This window comes from Colobus angolensis, unplaced genomic scaffold, assembly GCF_000951035.1.
Source record: "Colobus angolensis palliatus isolate OR3802 unplaced genomic scaffold, Cang.pa_1.0 Scaffold302, whole genome shotgun sequence".
Lineage (NCBI taxonomy): Eukaryota > Metazoa > Chordata > Mammalia > Primates > Cercopithecidae > Colobus > Colobus angolensis.
This window is the reverse complement of record NW_012116289.1, coordinates 3,707,389-3,718,655: the sequence shown is the minus strand read 5'-3', so window position 1 is coordinate 3,718,655 and position 11,267 is coordinate 3,707,389. Positions and strand designations below refer to the sequence as shown.

The 11,267-nt window shown below is 41.0% G+C and overlaps 1 protein-coding gene across 3 annotated transcripts in view; it reads left to right on the top strand.

Annotated features, from left to right (window-relative positions):
* SEPT7 (septin 7) overlaps window positions 1–11,267 on the top strand; it is a 100,365-nt gene that overhangs the window by 697 nt on the left and 88,401 nt on the right. The window contains exon 2 of one of the 3 annotated variants that reach the window (XM_011950166.1): window positions 708–709. The exons of the other annotated variants lie outside the window; for them this stretch is intronic. Coding sequence (XP_011805556.1) covers window positions 708–709 — 2 coding nt within the window. The remainder of the gene's footprint in view (window positions 1–707; window positions 710–11,267) is intronic. 3 annotated transcript variants of the gene reach the window in all.

The following is an 11,267-nucleotide window of genomic DNA, read 5'->3' as shown; positions in this document are numbered from 1 at the left end:
CCTCCGCGGCCGGAGCAGCCTGAGCGCGGTGGTTTCAGCCCTGCCTTTGCGTCTCTCCGTCCCTTCGCCTTCCCTCAGCCTCCTCCAGTGCCCGCCGGCGCCCGCGGCCCCGCTCCTCCTGTCCCCGGCCGTATCCCCCTCGGCAGAAGTCCCCTCGTGGGGCAGTGGGCCTGGCGAGGAGGGTGGGGACGAGTGTGAGCGCTCGGGCGAGGGTGCCGTGTGGGCCAGCCCGGGAGGGCGGCGGCGGGGAGGGAGGAAGAAGGATGCACCAGGCTGGGGCTGCGGTGGAGGCGGCGGCGGCTGCAGCAGCAACTCCAGTGACCGCGTCGCCTCCTCGCTCCTCCTCCCGCCTCTCGGGGTTGCCTCTCTCCAGGCGCAGCCCGGAAGGCCGGTGGATGGCGGGCGAGTCTTGAGAACGGAGAATCGGTAGTTTGGTTTGGTATTTGGGCTTAATTTTTAGGAGTAGGGGAAAAAGAACGCCTGGAAAGGGCGCCCCCCGGAGGAGGTAGAAAGGGTGGGAAGGGTCCCTGGAAAAGGGAGGGAGCGGAGATGTGGAGTGGCGAAGTTGAGGGAAATTAATTTTTGAAAATATTTCAATATTCTCAGTTATTCTTTTAAGGAGCCCTTTCATTTCCTTTCCTCCCCCACATATTGGAAAAAGAACAAGCCATTTCATTCACATTTTCCACTCCTGAGTTCCATTTCAGCTGTCTGTATAGTAAGAAATAAGCAACCGAGATTTTTCTAGGACATTTCCATTTGCTGAGTTACTTTTGAAGAGTACACTGTTTCAGATTTCGGTTTTTACAGCCCTAGGAAAGAATTTGTGACGTCCAGGTGTTTTCTTAGTTACTGAAATAACTAACTACAATTCTCGAGAGTTTATTGCCAAATAGTTCAGCTTGAAGAATTCTTTCTTCTGGCTTTGTTATTTTGATGAAAGAGAATATCTTTCTTAGTGCCCCTGAGAATCTAAATGAACAAGTAATCTAAATCCCTAAGCATTTAACCTGTTTTACATATTTATGCACATGCAGGTGATGAGTAGAGTCAGTTTTTCCCCCTAAAGTTTATGTGCAGACTTGGGGAGGAGAGTATTTTAGACTTCAGGTGTACAGGTAGGGATGAAATTTATGGAATCCTGATAGACTGAAGGGAGGATATAAACAATGACCAAGTCAGTTATTGCTGTTGGATTCTTTATTTCTTCAGACTGCAAGGGAATGAGTGAGGGGTGTTTGGGTGGTGGTTGGGGAGAGGGGTTATGGCGGCAGGAGAGCAGTAAACAATCTTTCATCCCATTCAGCTATTCAGTGGGTGGGACTAAAGGAGATAGAGTTGAGTGAAGTTATGAAATAAATGTGGAAGCTACATAGGTGATTTGCATGGTAGCGTTGTCTTATTTTGTGATGGGACAACATGATGGAACCAGGTCTTCATAATACAGTTATTAAAAATACCATATATTATACCACATCTTAGGTTTACAGAATTCAAGTTCACAACAAATAACAGCAAGTTATGTTAAGTTGGTTTTAATTAGTTCTCATCCTTTAAAAAGAAAGGATATTGTCTTTTTCTAATGTAGCTTAACAATTTTTGTTGCAGGCTTTGATTTGGAGATACTTGATGCATACATAATACATGAAAGGTAGTGTTAAAAGATTATATTTCAGAAATTTGTGATAAAATTGGTTGTTCAGATTTGCACTTTTTCCCATAGAAGTAATTTTAAGTAAATCCATGCCAGAAGTTCTGAACAAATCTAAGGCAAGTTAGGAATCCTTACAGACCCTAGGAGAATTTAGAGGAGTATGCTAGAACAACAACAACAACAATAACAAAGCTTTGGGGAGAAGAGGGAGGAAGAAGAGTTACATCTCTGTCTTCTAAGGTCTCAGTAATGGAGAGTGATCAGATGAGGGGACCAGTCAGAATAAGGATAGTGGTAGAGCAGATTAGTTGCAGACTTTTATAATTTGATGATATACATATTCATTGTAGACTGTATTCTGGGAATTGCCGATAGTGAATTCCTACCTGACTAAATTGCCTGCTGAGAAATATGTTTCACATTTTGACTTCATAGGCTATCTTCAATTTTTGATTAGAAGTAGAACATTTTAAATTAATGATTTATGTCTTTTACTAAGTTTTGAGAAAAACCTTTTTGTATATTTCTTTTTCTGTACTAAGTTTGGATTGTAAAGACAAACTTTATTATATAATAGAAACAATAAAAATTATGTTTTAAGGAGTAGATTAAGGTAGTTTGATTATGGGTTTGGTTCGCTGAGATGAGAGCATACTGTTAAATGTAGACCATTGAACTCTACAGCAGTGTTTTGAAGACTGCAGGTTGTGACCCATTAGTGGACACTGCACTTAATATTTTGAGGGAGGTTAAATTTTCTTTCAGGTATTATGTACTGGGTGGGCATCGTGGTCAAAATGTACAGTATGGATGAGTCAAATGTAAGATCTTTAAACCTTACGTTAGAAGCTGGAGGTCTTGGTGTGAGGACTTTAAAATTAAAGACTGTTAGTCCATGTGACTTTTTCTTATTTTGGATTCATTTATCCTGTACTCCATGTAGCTAGCATGGTTAGAGAGATCTGAGGCCTACTTCTGTTTGAGAGGATGTTATCCCCCATAGCCAGAAACTATGGGGCTTCCAAAAGAAAAGAGTAGCATTCAGTGACTCTGCTTTAGGCCTTGAGGATGAATCTTTTCTTTGTTTTTGTCTTCATGTGTCCCTTTGGATCATCAGAGATCTGGAGACTAAACTTTGAGCATGGGCTTCGGGAAGAGGGGCCAAAGAGACAACTTTTCTGGCATTAAGTGTTGAAGGCCGTAGGCCAGACACACACTAAATCCTTGTGACTTACACTTGGTGCAGTCCAGCTATCCAGATGTAGGGATTACACATTGGGGTTTGAGTTCAAAATCTTAATAATGATTTAGAACATGGGCTTTGATGTTAGATATGGATGCAAATCTTGGCTTTGCTACTCACTAGATACATCAGTCTGAGTAGGTTAGATTATAATTTTAAAAACTACAGTTAGGCATTGTTAACAATAGGGTACATTGAGAAATCATAGAGTCTACCTACACAAACCTAGATCGTAGAGCCTACTATACACCTGGGCTGTATCCTATTGCTTCTAGGCTATGAGCTTGTACAGCTTGTTATTGTACTGACTACTGTAGACAATTATGACACATGGTAAGCGTGTTTTTTTTTTTCTTTGAGACGGAATTTCGCTCTTGCTGCCCAGGCTGGAGTACAGTGGCACAATCTTGGCTCACTGCAACCTGGGTTCAAGCAGTTCTCCTGTCTCAGCCTCCCAAGTAGCTGGGATTACAGGTGCTTACCTGCCTCAGCCTCCCAAGTAGCAGGCATTACAGGCACTTGCCACCAGGCGTAGCTAATTTTTGTATTTTTAGTAGAGATGGGGTTTCACCATGTTGGCCAGGCTGATCTGGAACTCCTGACCTCAAGTGATCCTCCTGCCTCAGCCTCCCAAAGTGCTGGGATTATAGGCATGAGCCATCACGCCCGGCCAAGTGTTTGTGCTTCTGAGCATAGAAAAAAAGATGTGCTGTACTATGAACTTATGACTGCTATGTCATCACAGGTGATACGATTTTTTTTTAGCTCCGTTGTAATCTTACGGGACCACTGTCGTAAATGTTGTCCATTGTTGACCAAAACATTGTTAAGCAGTGTATGACTATACTGCAGATAAGAAAAGTGGAAATGGAATAAGAAAGATAAACTATAAGCCCTAATTTTTTATTATTAGTTTCAACAGACATAAAATTATTCTGCTATTAAAATTTCCATTTTTATGCTCTAAATTTCTGTGTTTCTCTGACATAAACTGATAATTCACAGACTGCTCACTGATCCACAGACCACACTTTGCATAGCACTAGGTTAAACTATGATGCAGCAACAGACTGTTATACTAAAGTTTATGTGCAGTATTATATTTTAGGCCAGTGTTAACTTTAAAAGATACTATACTTTGAAAGCTGAGAATTCACAAGTATCCCCTGTGATTGGGGGGATTGCCTAAAGCTGCTCCTGCTTACATTATTTTTAAGTTTTCTAAGTCTTAGGTATTCATGTGTCATTTGCATTTTATTCAATGTTTGTTTGCCTTATGTAAAATATAAAGATGATATTCTTCCTCCTTCCCCACTGATCTGGAAGTAAAAAATGGACTTTCCTGAAGTTGTAACATGTTAATTCTGTTGTTTTGTTTAACTCTGGGTCACAACTGACTACTTCTGGTAGCTTTATTGGAGGTGAGGCTCCAGGTCAGAGTTTCTCATTTGAGGTTTTATCATTATTTGGGGGAGGGAAGGGCTGTCTTGTGCATTGTACAATATTTACCAGCATCCCTCCTGTCATCATGCTAAGATGCCAGCAGCACATGCTCTCTCCGGTTGCGAAATGAAAAAAATGTCTACAAACATTGCCAAATGACACGTGGGGGAGCAGAATCATCCTTGGTTGAAAACCACTGCACTGGAAGGAACAAGCTTCCTTAACTGTCTTACTTTTTACTTATTCTTCCTGGAACTCCTACCACTTAGTATTCTTAGTATTTCCTAAACTTGGGAATCAAAATTACGTAGAGTTTTTTTGTATTAAAAGTTTATCATTAATTTATATGTTTTTGCAAAGCATGATCAGTAATTACTGGACATAGAACATTATTCTAGGTCACTGTTTTCCAAAATATGATTGAAGGGTCAACCATGGCCTGGAGTTAAAAATGCAGATTAACTGGTTCCCACTAAAAGACCCACTGATTAGCAATCTCTGGGAGAGGGACCCAGGAATCTACATTTCCAAATGCTTTCCAACTTATCAAGTAACTTTATTATTGTATGCTTTCATAGAATAAAATATATGGATTTTAAGTATTTAGTTGAATGAATTGCTGATGTGCATACACACATCTTGTAGCCTTTATTCTAATCAAGATATAGAATATTTCCACCATCCCAGAGTTTCTTGTTCCCTGTTGGAGTTCTCCTTCTATTGCCCCAGGTAACCACTGATAAGATTTCTAATAGCCATGAATTTGTTTTGTTTTTGTTTTTTTTTAACAGCTTTACTGATATATGTATACAGTTGATTCATTTAAAGTGTGTTTTTCTGGGTAACTTTCTAAAGTCTCCCCATCCCTGTAACTTCTTTATTATATAAGATTTCAAATAAAATGATCATCGTGGTGTTTTTCAAAGAATACAGATTCTCGTGGTGTTTCACACTGTGATAAACAATAGGCCTGGGATAGGGCCCTGAAAATCTTTGGCTCTGATGACTGTTTTCAGGAAAATCAAAACCATTTTCCACCAGTTTTGCTATTCTTTATAAAATATATTTGAAATATTCCTGCGGTGGTAATTTGAAACTTTTGTAAACTGTTCATTGATTTAACAAATATTTGACTCCAAAAAAGTATCAGACACATTGACACCATAGCAATCAAGAAAGCTATGGTCATGGATGTTATGATGTTTCTGTTTTCATTTCTGAAATTGCTTTTTAAAAAAAAATTTTTTTTTTTGAAATGGAGTTTTGCTTTTGTCGCACAGGCTGGAGTGCAATAGCACGATCTCAGCCACCGCAGCTTCCGCCTCCCCGGTTCAAGTGATTCTCCTGCCTCAGCCTCCCAAGTAGCTGGGATTACAGGCATGCGCCACCATGCCCAGCTAATTTTTTTTTTTTTTTTTTTGAGACGGAGTCTCGCTCTGTCGCCCAGGCTGGAGTGCAGTGGCGCGATCTCGGCTCCCTGTAAGCTCTGCCTCGCGGGTTCACACCCTGCCTCAGCCTCCCAGGTAGCTGGGACTACAGGCGCCCGCCACCACGCCTGGCTAATTTTTTGTATTTTTAGTAGAGACAGGGTTTCACCGTGTTAGCCAGGATGGTCTTGATCGCCTGACCTCATAGTCCGCCCGCCTTGGCCTCCCAAAGTGCTGGGATTACAGGCGTGAGCCACCATGCCTGGTTGCTTTTTAAAAATTTTATTGGGAGTTTTTTGTTGTTGTTTTGTTTTTTTTGAGACGGAGTCTTGCTCTGTCACCCAGGCTAGTAGCATGATCCCGGCTCACTGCAACCTCTGCCTCAAGCGATTCTCCTTCCTCAGCCTCTTGAGTAGCTGGGATTACAGGCGCATGCCACCACGCCTGGCTAATTTTTGTATTTTTAGCAGAGATGGGGTTTCACCATGTTAGGCAAGCTGACCTTGTTGGTCTGTCCTGACCTCGTGATCTGCCTGCCTTGGCTTCCCAAAGTGCTGGGATTACAGGCGCGAGCCACCGCACCCGGACTGGTTTTTTTTTTTTTTTTCCCAATAGGTAGTATAATCACTTGGTTCAAAATTCAAAAGGTTAAACAGAGAGATACAGTGAAGTCTCCTTATTACTTCTACCCTCAGGGCACCCAGTTTCCTACTCCTCAGGCATCCTGTGTTAACAGTTTCTTGTATGTTTTTCCAAAGGTGTTTTTTGCATATGGAAGTTAAAAACATGTATCCTTCCTGCCCCCACCCTTGGTAGCATAAGACACATTATTTCCCACATGTTTCTTTCCAGTTAGTGTAATTTGGGTTATTCCATCAGTACATAAAGAGCATTCTTATTCTTTTATACAGCTGTATAACCGTTATATTCTGTTTGTGCTGCTCCAACAAAATACCTGTGACTGGGTAATTTATAAGGAACAGAAATCTATTTCTTACAAGCATTCAGGAAGCTAGGAAGTCCAAGATCACAGTGCCCTCAGGTTTGGTGTCTCTGCTTCCAAGATGGCACCTTAAATACTACTTCCTTTGGAGGGAACAAATGCTGTGCCCTAACATAGTAGAAGGAGCAAAAAGGTCAAGCAGCTCCCTTGCATCTCTTTTATAAGGTCATTCATCCTATTAATACGGTTACTAGTGATTAACTATCAACATACAAATTTTGGGACAACACACCAAGACCATAGCATATGGATAGACCGTGATATGGGATATATTATGATTTGTTTAACATGTCTGCCTCTGATAGACGTTAATTTCCAGTGTTTTGCTGTTACCAACTATGACATGATGAGTCACTTGGGATATTGATCTTTTCACATTTGTTAGGGTATCTAACAAATACACTAACAATGTTAGTTTTTGAACTCTTTGAAGCAGGAGACTACAACTTAAAGGTTGTAGTATTGACATTGTCATTATATAAATAACGTATTGATGTTATATTACCATAACATTGATGTTAAATATTGGTAATATTGCTGTTAAGTCATTGGTTTAGAACTTCAACAATCAAGTTCATTCATTTAACAAATACACGTTTTGTACTTGCTGTGTGCTGGCCACTGGGGAAACTGAATTAAATACTGTGGCAGTAGAAATAGAGGCATGGTGATTAAGAGTTTCGGGTCTAGATTCAGACTTGGATTCATATCTCAGTTCTAAAGCTTAACTGAACCTTTGGTAAATAACAGAACTTTTGTTTTTCCTTCTCTGTAAAGTGGGAATCATAAGGTTATCCGAGAAGTAAATGAGATAGTATTTGAAAAAATCTTAGCGTGATGCCTGGCATATAATAAACACTGAGGTGTTAAAGAAACTTACCAGACTGTATTGCAGTTGACTTTGTTTTTCTGCCTCCACTGTGCTTAAAGTCTAGGACTGTGTTTTGTTCACCTTTGTATCCCTATAACTGGCTTGCATTTAGTAAAAAATTTGTGATATGATATAAAGGTATGTAGAACATACAGTGAAAGTTCAAAACAGGATACCTTTTCCATGCTGGAGAAGGTGAATCTTTAAAAGTTGGTAGGAGTGATTAGGGAAAGGAGGTGAAGGAGTGAAGATAATTATTCTATACTGAGAAATCCTGTTAGTATCAGGTTATGAGATTAGAAGAGGTAAGTAGGCAACTGGTATTGCTGTGCTGAGAATTTAAAAATCTTTTTTTTTTTTTTTTTTTTTTTTTGAGACGGAGTCTCGCTCTGTAGCCCAGGCTAGAGTGCAGTGGCCGGATCTCAGCTCACTGCAAGCTCCACCTCCCGGCTTCACGCCATTCTCCTGCCTCAGCCTCCCGAGTAGCTGGGACTACAGGCGCCTGCCACCTCGCCCGGCTAGTTTTTTGTATTTTTTAGTAGAGACGGGGTTTCACCATGTTAGCCAGGATGGTCTCGATCTCCTGACCTCGTGATCCGTCCGTCTCGGCCTCCCAAAGTGCTGGGATTACAGGCTTGAGCCACCGCGCCCGGCCAAAAATCTTTATTGAAGACTTTAAAAGAAAAGTGGTAATCTTAAGAATCGCAATGATAATTCTCTCTGTTGAGAGTTGACAGGGCACCAGGTTGGAGCCATTAAATTGAGGGAGTTTAATCTAGCAGTTTAGGACTAAAAATTGGTCAGAAGCAGGGCAGTGGGAAAAGACATGAGGGGGATGGTTGTGAGGTATTAGGGAAGATGTGGGTGATGAGTAATGAGTCCAGAATATTTGAGCTTTCTGACTTGAGTGAATGGGTAGATGAGTAGATGCTATTTCTTGAAATAGGTAATTTGAAACATGAAATTGAGAGGCCTGGGGGACATCCAAGTGGACTTGTCTTGTAGGGTCTCAGTACTAGGAAGACATCTAGGATGGAAAATTAGCATTTTCCAATAATTGTAAATGTTTTCATTTGTGCTTTGAATTTTTATGTTTAGTAAGTGAATTTGTGAACAGAGTTGAAGGAAACTAGAATAAAGTGATTTGTGTGAAATTTCCTTGTCCTTCAAAGTTAGACAGACTGAGGTCTCCACTTTCTTAGGTAGTACTAAAATGTTTCCTTTTTTTTTTTGAGACGGAGTCTTGCTCTGTCGTCCAGGCTAGAGTGCAGTGGCGTGATCTCAGCTTATTGCCAGCTCCACCTCCCGGCTTCACACCGTTCTCCTGCCTCAGTCTCCTGAGTAGCTGGGCCTACAGGTGCCTGCCACCACGCCCAGCTATTTTTTTGTATTTTTAGTAGAGACAGAGATGATCTTGATCTCCTGATCTTATGATCCACCTGCCTCAGCCTCCGAAAGTGCTGGGATTACAGGCGTGAGCCATTGCGCCTGGCCAAATGTTTACTTATTTAAAATTTCTGCTGGTATATTTCACAGCAGCAGTTGTTTCAGACTCAGGATTATGCTAGTGTTTTTTTGCAGGAGTGACATTTTGTATCCTTGTATATTCTTATTGTCCATTCAAATTGTAATGAGTTAATGAGTTCTTTTTTTTTTTTTAGAGACAGAGGCTTGCTCTGTCACCCAGGCTGGGGTCCAGTGGTGAGACCTCGGCTCACTGCAACCTCCACCTCCCTGGTTCAAGCAATTCTTCTGCCTCAGCCTCCCGAGTAGCTGGGGTTACAGGCGCATGCCAGCACGCCTGGATAATTTTTTTGTATTTTTAGTAGAGACAGGGTTTCACCGTATTGGCCAGACTGGTCTCAAACTCCTGACCTGAGGCAATCTGCCCACGTTGGCCTCCCAAAGTGCTGGGATTACAGGTGTGAGCCACTTGCCCAGCCAAGTTCTTTCTTTTGAGGAAGATTTTAGTATGTATTGTCCTTCAGTTTTAGAGACTACAGTAAATATTTTGAATGAGATCATTATTTATGTAAGAGGAGGCAAAATTCTCATAGTAATTTTATCTTAGTTCTTTCCGTTTATGTTGTTTTTTTTAAAAATAAGGAGAGTACCACCTTATTTAGTACATGTAGCATTTTGGGGTATGAGGTAATTTATACAAGGAAAAATTTTCCAGGAACTAATGTACTCTCAAATATTAACATTTTAAAGTATTTCTAATAATAAAAGTTTAGTATATAAACTTGATTTCTTTTATGATTAATTTAAACAAATTAACCACAAGAGGAAAAATGTTATTTCAGTCATTTGTATTCTTTCTAGATATATATACATATATATTTTAAGGTTGTAATTAGGGGTGTGTTAGTGCTCCTAAACCCTGGACCAGCATTGGAAACGTTTCTAATGCTTAACGCTTTTGGAGACTCTGTAACTCACTAGGTGGGAGGTGGGGCTTAGAAGCTTGCTTATTAAGAGGCGGGCATGGTGGCAATGGTTCACATCTGTAGTCCCAGCACTCTGGGAGGTTGAGGCGGGCAGATCACTTGAGGTCAGGAGTTTGAGAGCAGCGTGGCCAACATGGTGAAACCCTGTTTCTACTAAAAATACAGAAATTAAGGCCGTGCGCGGTGGCTCGTGCCTGTAATCCCAGCACTTCAGGAGGCCGAGGCGGGTGGATCATGAGGTCAGGAGTTCAAGACCAGCCTGGCCAAGATGGTGAAACCCTGTCTCTACTAAAAATACAAAAATTAGCCTGGCGTGGTGGCGGGTGCCTATAATCCCAGCTACTCAGGAGGCTGAGGCAGGAGAATCGCTTGAATATCTCAAAAATAAACACAAAACAAACAAACAAAAAAATTAGCCAGAATGGTGGTTGGTGCCTGTAATCCCAGTTACTCAGGAGGCTGAGGCAGGAGAATTGCTTGAACCTAGGAGGCAGAGGTTGCCGTGAGCCAGGGTAAATCCACTACACTCCAGTCTGGGTGACAGAATGAGACTCTGTCTCCAAAAAAAAAAAAGAAAGAAAGAAAGAAATGTTTAGGGAGATGGCTAACTCGACTTCAACCATGGGTGAAAAAGATAACTATAATGACTTAGCTGGCAAGTAGACCCACCAAAAATACTTAGGTTTGTGTTAGTGCATGGTGCTGTGCTGTTAGAGAGGTAATTACATAGACATAGGCCCCACACCCTTTCTCCCCATGTTTTTCGAAATTTTGGAATAGTTTTGGATTTGCTGAAAAGTTGAAATCCCTTTCTTTTTGAAAGCTAAACATTTGGTCAACACAGAGGAAATGCAGAGATAATACTACAGACATGCAAATATAGCAAGATATATGATATAAATGCACCATCAACATTAGTACTCGCCAGGGGTAAGGGAAATGTCAGAGGTATGGGGGTTTTATGCTTAATGGAAACATCTTTTATTTGAATCTGTGTTGAAAGTTTTGGGAGGCTCCATTGCTTTTTAATTGAAGGATGTGTATTCTAGTTCTGGTTGGTTGGTAGTGGATTTCATTTAACAATTAGAATCTAGCTAAGGTGAACAAAGGACCTTTTTTTCCCCCATAGGGTAGTTTCCTCATTGTTCTTATGGCTTCCAGTCTCTTCCCACTTCA